At 41.8% G+C, this 20,751-nt stretch overlaps 1 protein-coding gene across 1 annotated transcript in view; it reads left to right on the top strand.

Moving 5' to 3' along the window:
- Nucleotides 1–1,487: 1,487 nt before the first annotated feature.
- ufm1 (ubiquitin-fold modifier 1) overlaps nucleotides 1,488–20,751 on the top strand; it is a 59,437-nt gene continuing 40,173 nt past the window's right edge. Inside the window, exons 1-2 of the mRNA XM_060909445.1 lie at nucleotides 1,488–1,558; nucleotides 1,654–1,710. Of these exons, the coding sequence (XP_060765428.1) occupies nucleotides 1,557–1,558; nucleotides 1,654–1,710 (59 nt within the window). The 5' untranslated portion in view covers nucleotides 1,488–1,556. The remainder of the gene's footprint in view (nucleotides 1,559–1,653; nucleotides 1,711–20,751) is intronic.

Below are 20,751 nucleotides of genomic sequence, written 5' to 3' on the forward strand. Positions count from 1 at the left end.
ATAATTTAATAAATTATATGCAACTGCTACAATTTATACTGCTGCTTATATGCCAATATGCTGCTTTTTAAAATTTTATTTATTTATTTATTATTTTATTGATATGCTACTGTGATCTGAGCCCTCAAACAGTGTTTCGTTGTATAGTAATGTGCAATGACAATAAATAATCTATCTATCTATCTATCTATCTATCTATCTATCTATCTATCTATCTATCTATCTAAATGCATGTTTTCACAAACCCTACAGTGTAATCAGTTTACTGCTACTACTACTACTACTACTAATTATTATTATTATTATTATTATTATTATTACAGACACACACACACACACGTGTGTATACACATACATACAGTAAATAATAATAATAATAATAATAATAATAATAATAATAATAATAATAAATTATTATTATTAATATATAATATTATATATTAATATTAGGGCAGCACGGTGGTGTAGTGGTTACCGCTGTCGCCTAATAGCAAGAAGGTCCGGGTTTGAGCCCCGTGGCCGGCGAGGGCCTTTCTGTGCGGAGTTTGCATGTTCTCCCCGTGTCCGCGTGGGTTTCCTCTGGGTGCTCCGGTTTCCTCCACAGTCCAAAGACATGCAGGTTATGTTAACTGGTGACTCTAAATTGACCGTAGGTGTGAATGTGAGTGTGAATGGTTGTCTGTGTCTATGTGTCAGCCCTGTGATACCCGGGCGACTTGTCCAGGGTGTACCCCGCCTTTCGCCCGTAGTCAGCTGGGATAGACTCCAGCTTGCCTGCGACCCTGTAGAACAGGATAAAGCGGCTAGAGATAATGAGATGAGATATTAATATTATATATACAATATATAATATATGTTATTATTATTATTATTATTATTATTATTATTATTATTATAACAGCACTGCTGTGTTCTGCTGTTTTCGGGCATGTAAACTTAAAACTGCTTAGTGCGTCCTTGTTTGTATTTTTGTTTTCTTTTGATATTACCTATATTATTTATGGTTTATTTTCTAATTTAGTGGCTTTTTACGTGTTCTTGTTGCAAATGCTGTTTTCCTTTTCTTGTTTTCTGTTTATTTATTCATTGTGTGTTTACATGTTCGAAATAAACTATCATCATCATCATCATCATCATTATTATTATTATTATTATTATTAAGAAGAAGTTAAAAACGCATTTGGACTTTTTTTAACCCTAGGGATCTCATCTAAAGATGAATTTCTGAAAAGCTGTTTTTTTGAGAATTGTCTATTATTAAGGCGTAAAATAAACTGTATAAAATAAAGTGTAACTGTATTTACGGTAGATGATTAGGTGTCTTCAGAACTTGCCTGACTGTAATTACAAACGCTGTAGAGATTATTTGTTGTTTTATGTATCGGTGCGTTTAAATGTTCTTAAAGAAAGTAAATAATGTATACGTAGTGAAGAAAAAAGAGATAAATAATAAAGAAGAATAAAAATCATAACGCTCTTCGTTGGTTGACGTGTTACACTAGGACCCCGCTACTTCCGGTTCGGCAGAAACAGTGCTCTGCTCTCAAGTTTAAAACATGTAATTGTAGATATATTATTCAACAGATTCAATTCATTGACTGTGTGATTTGCGGAAAGTATGGCGAGCTGAATATATGTCTGTTTATGTTTTAGGTCTAAAGTAACTTTTAAAATTACGCTGACGTCGGATCCTCGGTTACCCTACAAAGTGTAAGTGTGAGCTCAGCACTCAGCTCAATTCATTTACTCCAGTCAGTGAGTGAACAGTTCTGACTGTCTCTCCGGGTGTCACATATTTATGGACTTGACCAGTTTGTGTTCGATGATAGATGCGACTGTTTGTTTGTATCAGTATCTGATTTTACCCAGATTTAAGCAGATAGCTCGCAAGCCAGGTGTAGCTAAACAGGTGATTATAATTTACTGGAGTTTTAAGTTTAAATGTTTATACCGAGGTGCCATATCTAGATGAATATTAGGCAAACACTTCTGCAGGTCAAAATAGAACTGTAACTTTCGATGAGAGACAACTGCTCTGCTCCAGTATGCTGTATGTTTTACCTTCCAGCGTGCACAGAATGGTGTGAAAAAAACCAACCTGTGAGTGGAGAGTCTGCAGGGTGAAACACCTTGTTGATGAGAGATCAGAGAACGATCAGTGCCGAGTTTCCCAAAAGCATCGTAACGCAAAGATCATCATCATTAAATGGTGAGGAGTTCCAGGTATTTATCCTCTCGTGGATCAAAAGCAAGGAGAGTTGTTGAGTCATCCTGGAGGCCGGGTGTGATCGGTGTTAGCAGCCTAGAGGGTCGTTAGGGTGATCTATGGGTTGTTGGCTCGCTCTACCATCATGCGAGTCATTGAAGTCAGCTGAGTATTGGTGTGGATGTGTATTCAGTTTTCTGGGAAGTGTGCCAAAGACTGCATTGTAGGTGGCTGATTAGTGGTAGCTCAGGCCAAGTTTACATTAGACCGTATCTGTCTCGTTTTCTTCGTGGATGCACTGTCCGTTTACATTAAAACACCTGGAAACGCCGGGAAACGGGAATCCGCCAGGGTCCACGTATTCAATCCAGATTGTGTCTGGTCCGGTGCTGTGTAAACATTGAGAATACGCGGATGCGCTGTGCTGAGCTCTAGCTGGCGTCGTCATTGGACAACGTCACTGTGACATCCACCTTCCTGATTCGCTGGCGTTGGTCATGTGACGCGACTGCTGAAAAACGGCGCGGACTTCCGCCTTGTATCACCTTTCATTAAAGAGTATAAAAGTATGAAAATACTGCAAATACTGATGCAAATACTGCCCATTGTGTAGTTATGATTGTCTTTAGGCTTGCCATCCTTGCACTTGCAAGTGGTAAGTGACGCGCATGCCCGATATGCACTGGGATCACACACACAGCGGCTCAGTCCCGAATCACTGCTCGTGCACTTCACTCGCGCGCTCTGTGAGCTGCGCAGGGCCGGAGTGCGCACCCTCCAGAGGGCACTCGCTGTTCAGGGCGGAGTGATTTGGAGCGCAGGATGCCTGCGGAGCCGAGCGTATCCGTGTATTGGCGTTGCTGTGTGCACGCGAATCGTGTATTGGCGTTGCTGTGTGCACGCTAATCGTTTTAAAAACGTTAATCTGATGATCCGCTGATGCGGTCTAATGTAAACTCCACCTTAGACCACCTCTTCTGTCATCAGAGAACACCGGTGGTTTGAAAGAAGCCATCTTCGTCAACCTGGAACAACCGTCACTGAACAGATGAGGTGGTCTGAGAGACTGTCCACACGGCAACGGATTCAGGTGAATCTGATAAAATTGTTTATCGTTTCGGCCTGGTGTCCACACGGCACCGGCGTTTTGGGTACCCCAAAACGAGAACGGGTTCCAGAGTGGAAAAATCTGGCAACGGCGCTGTTGCGAAGTCGTCTGGATGAGTAGAACGGATTTGTTTACGATGACGTCACAACCACATGACTAGAACAAGCAGCACTCTCGCTGTTTTGTATGAACCACTGCATTGCATTCACTTTTGTATACAGCGTTTCTTTTAAATAAACAAGTAACTGAACCATTTTTGAATTTCTTTTTTTTATTGGATAAGACTGCTTTTCAAAATGTTCACACACAATATAAAAAGTTATATAAATTATATAAAAATGCTTTTCAAAATGTTCACACAAGAAAATTAAATTATATAAAACTATGCACACTAATAAAACTAATTTGTACACACAGAAGGCACGATTTCCTCGCGTAGTCGCAGCCATCTTGTTGTTGTGTGTTTGTTCCTGTGAGTGCTTCACGCCGGGTAGAAGAAGGGGTTTATGCGCATGCGTCCTACTTCTTCTATTGTTCTGGTGTCTCCGATGGGACCGTCTTACAGCGCACGTAGAGGTGTGGCATGTGTATTGCATCGTTTTCAGCAAGCATTGCATTGCCATATGTACCTGATATTTTACTGATCTGTTGCCCATGTGGATGCGATATTTTTTTTTTTTAATAACATCTTGTTGCCGTTGTCGTGTGGATTTATGCTGACAACCCAGTCCTCGCAGTAGCGTCGCAGACAGTGTCTGCGTAGCCCCCCCACCTTTGCAGACGCTCTGCGCGCACCTCCCAAAAATTGTGACCACCGCAGAAGCCTTGCAGACAGCATCGCAGACAAGAGGGCTCTGATTGGTCCATTCTACATCCGCTGTACACGCACTTCTGCTTCCCTACTTTCCTGGTTTGTTTTGTTTTTCACGACTGCCATTTTTAAAAACACGAGCAAAGATGGAGCAGCACGAAGAGCGGTTGATCGAGGAAGTATGTACATCTATACGACTCCAGTTCTAGTTATTATAAGTAACCGGAGGATAAACACTCCACTAACCACACCCATCAACTACTCCTAGCGATTGCGCGACTTCGCGCCCCCTTGCATTGTGGCAGTGAATAACATCGCGCACGCCTATTACTCCCCGCTCAACGATAAATTACAACTGTCTGCGAAAAGCTATCTGCGAAAGCCTTGTCGCAAGAGCATGCAGAGGCCTTGAGACACCACTTATCAGCCACCTACAGTGCAGTCCTTGGCACACTTCTCAGAAAACTGAATACACATCCACACCAAGACCCAGCTGACTTCAATGACTCACATGATGGCAGAGCGAGCCAACGACCCACAGATCACCCTAATGACCCTCGAGGCTGCTAACACCGTTCACACCCGGTCCCCAGTGACCCTAACACCTACAGGATGACTGAGAGCGACCCATATGACCTCAACGACTCTCCTTAGGGTTGATTTTGGTCCACTAGAGGATAAATACCTGGAACTCGCCACTAGTCAGACAGAACTCAAGAAGCCTTTCAGATGAGAGGTGAAACGTCTTCGACAATTTCAAGCAAGTCCAGTTGCCTTCTTTAGCACCAACGGTCAAATGATCACTGTTTACAGCTGTAGTGAGCAGAAAAGCATCTTCGAGAACCCAACACATCACACCTTGAGGTGGATGTGCTACAACAGCAGAAGACCACATCTGGTTCCCCGGCTGTCAGCCAAGAATAAGAATCTGAGGCTATCATGGGCACAAAGTCCTTCCCATGCCACAAAGCACATCAGGCGGCGCCAATCTCCGTTTCAGTAGTCCTCAGCCTCTCGCCAATTACATAGCTAGGGTTGCAGTAGGGGGTGCTGGTTTTCTGGTACCTGTGAGAGTTTGACTCCCTACTCGCATCTGTATTGCGGCGTACATCGCCAGATGGCAGTAGGTACTATTTTTATGATGGTCTTTAGTATGACCTGACTATTAGTAGAACTCAGAATCTCCCGGTCAAGAGGCGAAAACGCTAACCACTAGGCCAACTCATGGGCACAGACTCACTGAAACTAGTCATTTGAAGACTTGGAAGAGATGTATTGTTGTTGTTGTTGTTGTTGTCAAATCTTCAACTGTTCAGATTTGTTGTCTGTGTCCATGATAGTATTAGATTCTTATTCTGATCTCTCTTATCAACACTTACAGAACTGTCTCTCACTCACTTTTTTTTTTTTTTGTTTTCTCACATCATTCTGTGTAAACTTGAGTGACTTAAATCCCAGGAGATCAGCAGTTTCTGAGATACTCAAACCAGCCCATCTGGTACCGACAACCATGTGTATATGTTGGTTTGTCTTTTAAACTGAGATCAAGAACTCAGCAAGTTGCACACCTCTCATCGTGTCCTTGTGAGATGTCACAAAATTGTTATATTATCAAAACCTATATCAAGAGACACCCTGCACATTTGGTGCACTCCATGTTTTCAAAATACGTTTAGCTACCAGAGGGAAACTGGATAACTCTATATTTTTCATTGTCTTCTGCATGGTTTCCCCAAAGCGTTTTACCGTATCGGGCCCGATACACTTGCTCTGCCTGCCGATATGCTTAGTCGCTTTAGTTAAAATCCGATACGCTTAGATTTATACCGATACGTTAAAATTTCCTACCCACAAGTAACTAGATACATAGGAGAGCAAATAACAGATCCATTTACATACTGATTGATATTTGTGTTAAACAAGCAGCCTTTTTTTCCAGCGTTTGTGTTGATTCTGTCAAAGTAATATGTCTGTGTGGTATGATGTAAACAAACTAATCTGTTGGCTACGTCAAGATCATGTGTTCAAACCGTCCAATAAAAATATCGAAAGAAAACGTCAGACATCCCGGAAGTTTCCGATTCATTATAAGCGATCTCATTGGCTGCCGATGTCGTCCCCTGCCAGATGGACAAAGCCGACTGATTTTAGCCAAGGTCACAACCGGACGTACGATTTTTTGGCCGTGCGATTTTTGGCGTTTCCCAAATCGCTGCGTTTTTTTTTGTTCATGGAGAAAGACGCACGTTGGCCATAAGTTTGTCTTGCAACCTGAAAAAAACGTAAGCGCCCGTAGAGTTTGTTTGACATGACAAAGAACCTCTGCGGCCAGTCTACGGCTTGAACATCAGCATGTCACACGTGCGCCCTCCGTGCGTTTCTTGCGTTTTTTGCACGTAGACCGGCCGTAGGAGCACGTACGGCTGGTTGTGACCGAGGCTTTTAATAAGCTAGGAGAAGACTCGCTGGACAAATTAATCCACATCAGCATGGATGACAGCGAGATGGACTATGAGAGGGTTGCCCAACATTGGGCCAAGCAAAAGCCAAGGAGAATTAATCTGCTTTAAAGGAGGAGAAAACTTGATTCATTAGTTTGGGTTTGCAGAAAGATTATGTACTTATAAACACTCTCACGAAGTGTTGTCCAAATGTGTCAAATACAGCATAATTTCAAATAATAATCATAAGCATTTTTGGCAGTGTGATGTCACTGAGATCCATTTAACAAAAGAAGGCTCCGGATTATTATTTGGTTAAAGGCTCACAGTGACATCACACTGCCAAATACGCTTATCATTATTATTCGCAATTATGCTACATTTGACACTTATTAACCCAATCTCTTCATGAATGTTTTTATAAATACATAATCTTTCTGCAAACTTAAATGTATGAATTAAGTTTTCTTTTCCTTTAAATGTGTTTTAATCTTAATCTAGTCCATTTAGTAAAGTGCCAAAATTTAAACTTTATAATATGCAGTTGCCTTACTTTTCTTTTCAGTGCATCTTAGTTATACATATATTACGGTAATTGCATCAGAAACATTCTAAATCATTACGGTTATAGTAATACCGCAACTTATTTTAAGGTGGCAGGTCTTAGGTTCAGATCCCTTTGTGATCAACAGGAGGTCATGATGATCGATTCTCTTCATTGGGTTGCATAAGATGGAGCAAACCACTGTTCATATTTTCATGTACATTTTTGTTACAACACTACTTGATCATAGGTAATTAAGTGCAAGGGATTCCCGTAGATTTTCAAATCTATCGTATACCTCAGTAATCTTTAACAAAACAGTTTAACTTGCATGTTGAACTTTAAGGTGAAATTTCAAATGTGTATACATTAATATTATTTAGGTCAGAAATCATTGAAGCACTGTTTAAAATCTATCCTATAATCATGTATCTAAAACCTCTCGGAGACCCTGAAAATGCACCTGAGAGCATCTATTTTCAAAAAATTTTCCGGGGGAGCATGCCCCCGCACCCCCCTAGTTTCACTTTGCGCTGCTGGCGCTCAATTGTCTGTGTTTTATCATGCCAGAATTTAGGGCTTTAATTTTTTTTCTGGGGAAAACACTGGTCTTCTGTACAGTTTGGGTGGGATTAGATTACATATGTGGGGTTACATATGGGTCATTCTGTATCAATTCAGATAGTTATTACTGCATGTCTCCGATTTTGTTGACTCACGTTTTGTTTTATTGCTTGTGACCTAAAACCAAAGTTCATCAAGTATTTTTGGATAAATATCTCCAGAAATGTTAATCTCAGCCAGGCCAAAAAAAAAAAAATGTGTGTTTCCGGTTACGTAGATTTCAAAACTAGGGTCGGTAGGCAGGCATTTTTTTTTTTTTGAATTTTTTTTTCAAGATGGCTGCCATAACCTATATTTAGACAGGAATAATTTCACAAAATATAATGAATTTCTTTGCAGGTCACCTGAGTTACCACCTTCTGATGAATCTGATACAGCATGAGACACCTTTTAACATGAATTTTTCTGTAAATATAACAGCAGCTCAATACACCATGAGAGAGAGAGAGAGAGCAGCCCCGCCCCTCTCTGCTCCCTGAGTGGAGCTCGTCGCCTTGGTAACGGTGCAGGGAAAAGACACAATATAACAAGCAAAGAGCGCTTTTTCTCAGAGTTCCCTCTCCTCGAACAACGCTGATTTACACGGAAACGAAAGGAGCTATTCACAAAATTCTTTCACATTGAGTGCTTCAAGGCTCCCATGAACACACAAATGTAATTTTTTTGTCCCTAGTGTAAAAAATGTGGACACTAGTGAGTTAAAAACAAGTGACTTTTTTTCTGATTTTGCAGTAAAAGCGCTGCCACGTTTATAATGTGAGCCTATGGGAGAGGGCGGCTGTCCTCTCCTTACTTTCAGGCTTCTCATTCAAAAACTGTAAATCCTATCGCTCAGGGAGACACTTGTCTTGATTCACACAATGTGTGACTACAACTTTTGAGAAAGTTGTGTGTGTAGAGTGAAAATTGTGGCTGAGAAAACAGTTTAAATGAGAAAATTAGAGCTTTTTTTTTTTTCCAAGCTGCCTCCACTCTAAACTCCTGAGCTGCACTGGTGTGTAACGCCATAGACACCCATTATAAAGCCTGAATTTCTCCAGATTTGCTCATGGTGTTTGATCTGTGACTGATCAAATAGTATAGAACCTAGGAAAAAAGTTGAATGCCAGATCCACACAGGAGAATTTTGTCTCCGTTTTAAAGTTTGAATCATGTCTCTAGGTGAAAGACAAAATAAGCGTTATCTCTGCTTCTGTTCCCTCCGACGGCCCCGACACACTACTGCCTCCGCCGAGTGCACGTGCACACACCGCATGTTGGGGCCGCGGATGAGTTACTCTCCCCTGATCAACGCAGTCGGTGGGGAATTTGTGGTTATTATCGGTACAAACAGCGTGAATCACAACTTAAATGAGTACGGTTCAGTTTGACATTATTGTCAGTCCGTTAGATAAACATTTAATTTTATTAAAATCGAAAATTAATATTTAGAGCCTGTGGGCTACAAAAATAAGTCATTAAAGTAGCCGGCTGGACTTAATTGTGTAGTCAGCTGTATGGCCGGCAGCCGGCGCTTGTGGAAAGCCCTGATTTTCCCAGTGAGTGACACAAACTTCCGGTTCACGCGGTTGGGTTATATGTAAAAGTCGCGACTGGGAAAAAAACGAAAAAAAAGTTTAGGGTCGAGCAGTACGGATTAGGGTCGGTCGGGTAACCGGAAAAACGCACACTTTTTTTTTTGGCCCCACATGAAATGTGTCTCTTGGCAGCATCATAGATTCCATTGTTCAGTACTTTTTAAGAACAAACTGTGACTTTTAGCATCTTTATCAGTCAAAGGGTACTTTTACAGCATTTCAACATGATCAATATTATCGATAGCACTCATTATAATAATGCATACATGTGCAGCCACTGGATTGGCTATCAGAAGTAGCTTTAAATGCTTAAAAGTCCATGTAGTATGTCTCTGAGGTGGGCGGAGTACTGAAGCGTGGACAGGTGGGAAACGATGTCCAACACAGTCTTTATTATTTATACCCCTGCTCCAAAGGAGGGGGGAGTATACTGGTTTACCTCTGTCTGTCTGTATCTCTGTCCATTGGGAACACCCTTTTAATCAGCAACCACAAATCATAGCCACTTGGTACCAAACTTCAGCTTGAGGTTCTATACCATGTATACTGTTTTCAGGTCTGTCGCACATCGACTTCCTGTTTACCGACTGATTGGTGATGTACTATTTAACCCATAGCTAGAACCCAGGCAGGTGTGACCACTCCGGGTCAGAGTGGACCTGGGAGTAATGGTGATTAAGGGATAACTCCACTTTCCCCCAATATTCAAGTCCTCCTGGACCTGAGACTCACCACCGGTTGCAGTTTAAAGTCCTACTCAGGTCATCACTGAAACAGACACACACAATGTTAACTGACAACAGGTGAAATGACTTTGCCACTCACCTTCCCTGGCCCCGCCCTCGATTCACAAACCAACGCTTGACCACGCCCCTGCTGCCACAGTCTAAAAACATATCAAGCTTAATTGCACATGGGCAATCAATATGGCGCCCAGGATGTAACATCAAGTCGTTGATGGCAGGGTACCGGAAGTTAAGTGTAGTCGATATAAACATACAGTACTTGGCATGGATTTAGTCCGACGAAAAAGAGTTGTCTTCAAGTCGGTGTGGACAGCAGAGAAACCGGATTTCTGCATCCGGTAAATGATTTCAGCAGCGAATCATTGACTCGGCAGAATCAAAGTCGAGAAACAGGAAATCAGGGATCAGGAAACCAAACAAGGAAATAAGGCTCGGTAATGTGTCAGAGATGCAACTCAATACTTTGCAAAGTGCGTTTTCACAGTTTTTATATTGGCGTGCTGATTGCACCTTAATCCTGTGCAGGTGCGAGTTGTTTACGGCGTGAGGGTCCGCTTGGCGCGCGTGAGAGTTTATCTGATGCACGCGCCGAGGCATGCAGGTGTGACACTCTTGCACAAAATTAGTACAAAAATTAATGTAGATATAAATATCTTATGCCAAATTATTATGGCATGTTGCAAAAAATAAAGAAAAAATCAGAGTTTTCGTCTCCAGTTTACGAGTCTGAATGCAGTTAATGCACGAGTCCAAGTCAAGTCATGAGTCCTTAAAATTAGGACACGAGTCGGACTCGAGTCTGAGTCCTGTACTTGGGTACTACAAGCCTATGCGGAGTTAAAGAAAAAAAAAGGCTTTCTGTGTTGCCTTCTAAGCGTTTTGACACACACTCAAAAAAAAAAAAAAGGTTGTCCTTATGTTTGCCAAATTCCATGTGGCTGGGAATAATATGTCTAAAGATGTTAAATCCTAAACATGGCTTCCCAGACGAGACTTTAAAAAAAATTATTTAAAAAAAAATGAGGGAAGTAGAAATGCGTCTATTTAGGTCACATGCAACAAATGGGAAAAAAAAATCAGAGATATTCCTATCTGAACTGGCAAAGAATTACCCATTTGGACGTTCAGTAATGTTGCGTCTTCATGATTTCTTCACACCAGATAAGTGATTTTCTGTGTAACTCATAGAAAGGGGGGATGTCTTCTTGATACAGTGCCTTGCAGAAGTATTCATCCCCCTTGGTGTTTGTCCTGTTTTATTGCATTACAAACTGGAATTAAAATGGATTTTTGGAGGGTTAGTACTATTTGATTTACACAGCATGCCTACCACTTTAAAGGGGCAAATTGTTTTATCATGACACAAACAGTAATTAAGATGAAAAAGCAGAAATCTGGAGTGTGCATAGGTATTCATCCCCTTTCGTATGAAACCCCTAAATAAGAGCTGGTCCAACCAATTAGTTGATTAAGATCCACCTGTGTGCAATCAGTGTCACATGATCTGTCACATGATGTCTGTATAAATCAACCTGTTCTGGAAGGACCCTGACTCTCACTACTAAGCAACCAACATGAAAACCAAGGAGCCTCCAACAGGGATGTGATTTTTCTGCAAATTCGCGGAATTCCACTTTTTTCACCTCAAAACTTGAAGAAAATTTTTTTCCAATTTTTCCCTTATCCACATTCGTATCCTATTCGTTCCGACTTTGTTTGAAAGATGGCAGCCTCGGATTTGCATCTTTACGCCTCGATCACGGAGGCTGCCATCTTTCAACTCTTTGTTTGAAGCGAGCTTACGTACAGCTATCTAACAAGCGCGTTCATTGGTTGTTACAGAGCGATGAGCCAATCACGTACCTCGTTTCATCTCAATGACGTAATTGCGTAAATGACGTAATTACGTCAATGAGATGAAACGAGGTACGTGATTGGCTCATCGCTCTGTAACAACCAATGAACGCGCTTGTTAGATAGCTGTACGTAAGCTCGCTTCAAACAAAGAGTTGAAAGATGGCAGCCTCCGTGATCGAGCGTAAAGATGCAAATCGAGTTAAAGAAATCGACAGAATAGTGAAAAAAAAAGTTCCGCTGGGAATGGTTGGAGAAAAACCGCGGCTCGCCTCGGGGCGAATTACGTCACAAAGCGCGGGGCTAGCGGGCCCTGCTCGCGCTGGTTCTTTGGGGGGGGGTGAGAGTGTGTGTGTGGGAGTGAGCGAGAGTGTGTGTGTCAGAGTTGCATGTTGACCATTAAATTGGCTTGAATTTGTTAATCATGACAAGTTTTTTTTTTTGTGTGTTTGCTTGCCATTTTAGTACAATTTTTAAGTCAGAAAACCCCAGAACCCAGGAGCTTTGGGGGGCTTCCCCCCTTGTCCCCCCACCAGGCCGCTGCCCTGGACCAGCTGGGGGCCTGTGGCCCCCAGCCCCCCAGCTAAAATTTTCAGATAATTTCACCAGCCCCAAATCACATCCCTGCTCCAAACAGGTCAGAGATAAAGCTGTGGAGAAGTATAGATCAGGGTTGGGTTATAAAAAATATCCCAAACTTTTGAATATCCCACAGAGCACCATTAAATCCATTATAGCAAAATGGAAAGAATATGGCACCACTACAAACCTGACAAGAGAAGGCCACCCACCAAAACTCACAGACCAGGCAAGAAGGGTATTAATCAGAGATGCAACTTAAGCCCTATTCGCACGGGATAAGTATTACCTATGGACCTCTGGTAATTCGCAATTACCCCCGCACCTCTGTGTTATTGTGTGGCGCATTCGGACGGGATAAGCAAAAGTCTGTAATTCACTGAATTTACAGACATTGTGACCGGATGTGTCGTAAGTTCACAACATCCTGTTTCGTCTTGTAGACAGGAGTTTCTGCTTATCTGGTTCAAATACGGGATAGGCCTACTACCACTTGCCCCTGAAATGCTGTTTATCAAAATTTCGCCCATATCCTCCATTATTCACTCCAGAAAAGTACAAGAGACGCGCGTTTAATAATTACAAACACAGACATGCGCATTCACACGGGACTTGTATTACCACTGGACGTCTGTGTTTTGCCGAAACACAGTAGGTAAGTCGCGGCGGAATTATTACTTGGCAAATTATGAACATGGCGCATTCGCACGGGACTAAGAACTCAGACATTCTCTGTAATTATTCCGAATTACCAGAGGTCCACAGGTAATACTTATCCCGTGTGAATAGGGCAAAAGACACCAAAGATAACACTGAAGGAGCTGCAAAGATCCACAGTGGAGATGGGAGTATCTGTCCATAGGACCACTTTAAGCTGTACACTCCACAGAGTGGGGCTTTATGGAAGAGAGGCTAGAAAAAGTAATTGCTTAAAAAAAAATCATGTTTGAAGTTTGCCCAACAGCATGTGGCAAACACATGGAAGAAGATTCTCTGGTCAAATGAGACAAAAACTGAACTTTTTGGTCATCATGGGAAATGCCATGTGTGGCGCAAACCCAACACCCTGAGAACACCATTCCTACAGTGAAGCATGGTGGTGGCAGCATCATGCTGTGGGGATATTTTTCATCTGCAGGGACAGGAAAGCTGGTCAGGACTGAAGGAAGGATGGATGGCACTAAATACAAGGCAATTCTGGAGGAAAACCTGTTTGATTCAGTCAGAGGTTTGAGACTGGGATGAAGGTTCACATTCCAGCAGGACAGTGACCCTAAAGCTACACTGGAGTGGTTTTAAAGGAAACATTTAAATGTCTTGGAATGGCCTAATCAAAGCCCAGACCTCAGTCCATTTGAGAATCTGTGGCATAACTTGGAGATTGCTGTACACCAACACAACCTATCTAACTTGGAGTTGGAGCAGTTTTGCCTTGAGGAATGGACAAAAATCCCAGCGGCTAGATGTGCTAAGCTAATAGAGACATACCCCAAGAGACTTGCAGCTGTCTTTGCAGCAAAAGGTGGCTTTATGAAGTATTTTTTTTTTTTTTTTGGGGGGGGGGATACTTATGCACACTCCAGATTTCTGTTTTTTCATCTTAATTATTGTCACAATTAAAAAAAAAAAATTCACCTTTACTGTGGTAGGCATGTTTAAATCAAATGGTGCTAATCCCCCCAAAATCCATTTTAATTCCAGCTTGTAATGCAACAAAACAGGACAAATACAGTGGTGCTTAAAAGTTTGTGAACCCTTTAGAATTTTCTATATTTCTGCATAAATGTGACCTAAAACATCATCAGATTTTCACACAAGTCCTAAAAGTAGATAAAGAGAACCCAGTTAAACAAATGAGATAAAAATATTATACTTGGTCATTTATTTACTGAGGAAAATGATCCAATATTACATATCTGTGAGTGGCAAAAGTATGTGAACCTTTGCTTTCAGTATCTGGTGTGACCCCCTTGTGCAGCAATAACTGCAACTAAACATTTGCGGTAACTGTTGATCAGTCCTGCACACCGGCTTGGAGGAATTTTAGCCCATTCCTCCGTACAGAACAGCTTCAACTCTGGGATGTTGGTGGGTTTCCTCACATGAACTGCTCGCTTCAGGTCCTTCCACAACATTTCCATTGGATTAAGGTCAGGACTTTGACTTGGCCATTCCAGAACATTAACTTTATTCTTCTTTAACCATTCTTTGGTAGAACGACTTGTGTGCTTAGGGTCGTTATCTTCCTGCATGACCCACCTTCTCTTGAGATTCAGTTCATGGACAGATGTCCTGACATTTTCCTTTAGAATTCGCTGGTATAATTCAGAATTCATTGTTCCATCAATGATGGCAAGCTGTCCTGGCCCAGATGCAGCAAAACAGGCCCAAACCATGATGATACCACCACCATGTTTCACAGATGGGATAAGGTTCTTATGCTGGAATGCAGTGTTTTCCTTTCTCCAAACATAACGCTTCTCATTTAAACCAAAAAGTTCTATTTTGGTCTCATCCGTCCACAAAACATTTTTCCAATAGCCTTCTGGCTTGTCCACCTGATTTTTAGCAAACTGCAGATGAGCAACAATGTTCTTTTTGGAGAGCAGTGGGTTTCTCCTTGATACCCTGCCATGCACACCATTGTTGTTCAGTGTTCTCCTGATGGTGGACTCATGAACATTAATATTAGCCAATGTGAGAGAGGCCTTCAGTTGCTTAGAAGTTACCCTGGGGTCCTTTGTGACCTCGCCGACTATTACACATCTTATTCTTGGAGTGAGCTTTGTTGGTCGACCACTCCTGGGGAGGGTAACAATGGTCTTGAATTTCCTCCATTTGTACACAATCTGTCTGACTGTGGATTGGTGGAGTCAAAACTCTTTAGAGATGGTTTTGTAACCTTTTCCTGCCTGATGAGCATCAACAATGCTTTTTCTGAGGTCCTCAGAAATCTCCTTTGTTCGTGCCATGATACACTTCCACAAACGTGTTATGAAGATCAGACTTTGATAAATCCCTGTTCTTTAAAAAAAACAGGGTGCCCATTTGCACCTGATTGTCATCCCATTGATTGAAAACACCTGACTCTAATTTTAGCTTCTAATTAACTGCTAATCCTAGAGGTTCACATACTTTTGCCACTCACAGATATGTAATATTGGATCAATTTTCCTCAATAAATAAATGACCAAGTATAATATTTTTGTCTCATTTGTTTAACTGGGTTCTCTTTATCTACTTTTAGGACTTGTGTGAAAATCTGATGATGTTTTAGGTCATATTTATGCAGAAATATAGAAAATTCTAAAGGGTTCACAAACTTTCAAGCACCACTGTACCTAGGGATGCACCGATACCACTTTTTTGAAAACCAGTACGAGTACAGTAATTTCTGTACTTGCCGATACCGGTACTACCCCTGCCCCGATCATACAATGAAAATAAATGGAAAGGCAGATTTTATTCTTATTCTTTTTATTCTCTTTATGAATTTCTATGCATAGTTAGCACTTACCAAACAGTGAGTATCAACTGAACACTTTATCCAGCTTTGAACAAATAGGGAATCACTTTAATGGTATCTATTGCCATCTTAATTAAACAAAAGACTAACAGCACACGTTGCAGCCTCTGACACAGGCCTGTGCTTTTTCTTTAAGAGGCACTTTTTTGAACATTCTGACATGTCTAAAGGGCTTGTCAATTAAACAAAGTAAATTACATGCCCATATTTAAATTAAACAAATGTTAATTATCAGGGATTGCTGTGAAATAACTTTTAAACTCGCACTGAACTATGCCCTATGCTTTGCTTTTTTTTTTTTTTTTTAAGAATGTAAGAGGCAGATTTTTTTAAGGAACAAAATCATCTCTGCATGTTCAGGTGTCAGCCTGTTTCTACTTTCATTCACAATGTTTGCTGCTGAACTAAACAGCCACTCGCTTTCAACACTACTGCAAGGTGCTGAGAGGTATCTGCAAGCCATTTTGGCCAAAGTAGGGAACCTAACTTTGTTAACCTTCCAATAGAGGGCTTTCGCGTGACGTCACCGTACCGCGAGATTTTGTTAGGGCGCCATATTGGAAGACCAAGTACACATATATGCAAGTACGTACATACATACATACATACGTACATACATACATACATACATACTCACAATATAAAACAAACTATGAGCGAGAGTGAAGTGACACGATGGCTGATAAGTCTGGTTATGTGAGTACATTTACCAGCTGCAGAAAGGGCACGGTATGTGGAGAAACTGGCTGTGATTGATGGGTTTGACCCATATGATAAGACTCGGGGCAAGGGAGAATGGAAACATGAGGACCTGACACCAATTCTGCCATATGTTTGCTACCCAGACATTGTAAACTATTTGTTGTTTACACCCAGTGCCTACACTGCTGATGACTTGAAGGCCTACAAAGGGCTACAGGCTTACAATTATGTTGTTAGTGGCTTGGTTCGTGATATTACAGCTGTTGTTAAAGGAACAGTCCACCGTAATTCCATAATGAAATATGCTCTTATCTGAATTGAGACGAGCTGCTCCGTACCTGTCCGAGCTTTGCGCGACCTCCCAGTCAGTCAGACGCAGTCAGACGCGCTGTCACTCCTGTTAGCAATGTAGCTAGGCTCAGCATGGCCAATGGTATTTTTTGGGGCTGTAGTTAGATGCGACCAAACTCTTCCGCGTTTTTCCTGTTTACATAGGTTTATATGACCAGTGATATGAAACAAGTTCAGTTACACAAATTGAAACGTGGCGATTTTCTATGCTATGGAAAGTCCGCACTATAATGACAGGCGTACTAACACCTTCTGCGCGCTTCGACAGCGCATTGATATCTGAGCTCCGTATCAATGCGCTGCCGAAGTGTGCAGAAGGTGTTAGTACGCCTGTCATTATAGTGCGGACTTTCCATAGCATAGAAAATCGCCACGTTTCAATTTGTGTAACTGAACTTGTTTCATATCACTGGTCATATAAACCTATGTAAACAGGAAAAACGCGGAAGAGTTTGGTTGCATCTAACTACAGCCCCAAAAAATACCATTGGCCATGCTGAGCCTAGCTACATTGCTAACAGGAGTGACAGCGCGTCTGACTGCGTCTGACTGACTGGGAGGTCGCGCAAAGCTCGGACAGGTACGGAGCAGCTCGTCTCAATTCAGATAAGAGCATATTTCATTATGGAATTACGGTGGACTGTTCCTTTAAGAATAACCTACACATAGTTATGGCCAAGGTAATCTTGTTGATATTTATCTTTTAATAATGTGTCTTTTCAGTTGAAAAATTAATACTTTGTTACTATTAAGGTATCCATAATTTAGGTTAATTTATCCAAATTATACATATGTATTTATGATGTATGCCTACACAACAACTATGCTTTATTTATATAATAGGAGGGAGAGCAAGCCCCAAACCATCCTAAATTTTTTATTATTATTAAATTGTAGAAGTCTGGGAGGCTTGCTCCTCATACAGTTATCAACTTGGGGCCAATTTAGCATGTTTTAAATCTGAATTTCTTGCCTTTGCTTACCTCAGTGTCCACAGATCATGCACAGACTTATCCATTATATCCACAGTTTTTTGCCAAGTCTCACACAGGTTTCTTTCAAGTCTACTGTTGGGCCAATAAATCATAAATAAAACAGCTCAGATTTGTTTGTTTAAGTCGTTTGCCACTCCACTTTATTCTCGTGGGTTCACATACCGCTGCCGTTATTTCCCCCTAATCACGAGTTTGTTGGTCTTCCAATATGGCGCAGGGTCTGTTTACTTCCGGTTTCGGGTGACGTCAGTGAAATCCCTCTATATTGTAGTGGATTGTCCTCACGAGCCAAAGAAGGCTCCCCAAGGTATGTCTCTAATTGCGCAGTACAGCATACAATGCCTGCTTGTTTGCAATTTCATTGAAGTTACGGTCAAGACAGCTGCTGCTGGTCTGGTCTGTGCATGCTGTTTTGGTGGGTGGCTCCTGTACATCTTGCGCGCCCTCCTCCATAATTTTCTGCAACTCAAGTAGCAGCATATCCTTGGCTATTGTGGAAGCGTTGGTTCTGGAGAAAAATCCAGTTTTTTACCTGAACAAAGAAAACATTTACCGGTAGTTAGATAATCTGTATTTATGTAGCTGTAGCATATACATCCATAATGAGTCTCTGCAAAGTAACGTCACTTTTGTTAGAGCTGAAGCTTTTCTCTTGCACACGCACACACTAGGCCTACCTCGGGTCAAGTAAGGTTGCGATTATGTAGAGAGGGTTTCCTTCGATTTCGGCGAATCTCGTCTTGACAACAGCAGCCAAGGTCGCCTTCATTGTTTTGATTCCATAGTCCTCGTCCGTCTCTCTAGACAGGAATCGCTGCAGCACTGTGATGGCAGGAATTACATCTCCCGCCATTGCGTTGGATGAGCTTACTCTGCGTGTCAACTCCTCAAACGGACCTAGAACTGTAGCTCTTTTCTCCAGCAGTGTCCACTGGTTTGCGCTGAGGTTGTCTGTCGTTTTCGGATGTGTAAATCCCCAATGCCCGTTTTTGTTCAATCAAGGACTGAATCATGTAGAACGTGCTATTCCAGCGAGTTAGTACGTCCTGTTGGAGGCGTTTTGTAGGCTGGTTCATTGCCAACTGGATGTCTTCGAGTTTGGAGTGGGCTAGAGGAGACTTTTTAAAATGTCCAACTACCCTACAACCCACTGCCACCGCATCAGCTACACTCCTCTGTGACAGTAGACCCTCATTAACCACAAGCTGGAGAGAGTGAGCGGCGCAACACAGGCTCGGTAGTCCAGCATCACTCATGCCCCGAATCATATTTCTCACGTTGTCGTGGAGGACAACATGAACTGAAATTTTTTTTTTTTTTGAATCCCCCAGAGCTGTAGCATGTCAATTAATATCTCTGCTATAGCCAAGCTTGTGTGGTGGCCTCGAAATGGTCTCGTGTGGAGTATAACTTGATGACGAGTAAACGCCTCATCATCTATCCATTGGGCTGTCAAACTTAATAGTGACATTGGGCAGACACTGCTGCTCCAAATGTCGGTCGTAAAACTTATTGATTTGACCTCATGCACCAACGACTTCACGTGAGCTTTGACGACATCGAACATTTTAGGCAACATCACATCTGTGATGTAGCGACGACTGGGTAGCTCGTATCTGGGCTCAAGAACATCTATAAGACGCTGAAACCCAATATCGTCGACGACTGAAATTGGTTTGTCGTCCAGCGCAATATACTGGGTAAGTGCCTCTGTAATTTTTTTTGCCCGAGGGCTATCTTTGGACATTTTTCTCCTGCTTCAGTAAGACTTCATTCAAAGTAGGCTGCTTTTGGCAGCTGCTAGCCTGCGTGAACTTGGAAATTGGCAGGATAAAAGATGATAGTTCTGCAAGTCAATTATCTGGTGTGAAGAAATCATGGAGACGCAACATTACCGAATGTGCAAATGGGTCATTCCATGTCAGTTCAGATAAGAATATTTCTCTTGAGATTCAGTTCACCTGTCCATGAACTGAATCTCGAGAAGGTTGGTCATGCAGCAAGACAACGACCCTAAGCACACAAGTCGTTCTACCAAAGAATGGTTAAAGAAGAATAAAGTTAATGTTTTGGAATGGCCAAGTCAAAGTCCTGACCTTAATCCAATCGAAATGTTGTGGAAGGACCTGAAGCGAGCAGTTCATGTGAGGAAACCCACCAACATCCCAGAGTTGAAGCTGTTCTGTACGGAGGAATGGGCTAAAATTCCTCCAAGCCGGTGTGCAGGACTGATCAACAGTTACCAGAAACGTTTAGTTGCAGTTATTGCTGCACAAGAGGGTCACACCAGATACTGAAAGCAAAGGTTCACATATTTTTGCCACTCATAGATATGTAATATTGGATCATTTTCCTTAATAAATAAATGACCAAGTATAATATTTTTTTGTCTCATTTCTTTAACTGCATTCTCTTTATCTACTTTTAGGACTTGTGTGAAAATCTGATGTTTTAGGTCATATTTATGCAGAAATATAGAAAATTCTAAAGGGTTCTAAAGGGCTAGCAGCCTTTTTGGTCTCATCCATCCACAAAACATTTTTCCAATAGCCTTCTGGCTTGTCCATGTGATCTTTAGCAAACTGCAGACAAGCAGCAATGTTCTTTTTGGAGAGCAGTGGCTTTCTCCTTGCAACCCTGCCATGCACACCATTGTTGTTCAGTGTTCTCCTGATGGTGGACTCATG

Source organism: Neoarius graeffei, chromosome 25 (genome assembly GCF_027579695.1).
Source record: "Neoarius graeffei isolate fNeoGra1 chromosome 25, fNeoGra1.pri, whole genome shotgun sequence".
In the NCBI taxonomy this organism is placed as follows: domain Eukaryota; kingdom Metazoa; phylum Chordata; class Actinopteri; order Siluriformes; family Ariidae; genus Neoarius; species Neoarius graeffei.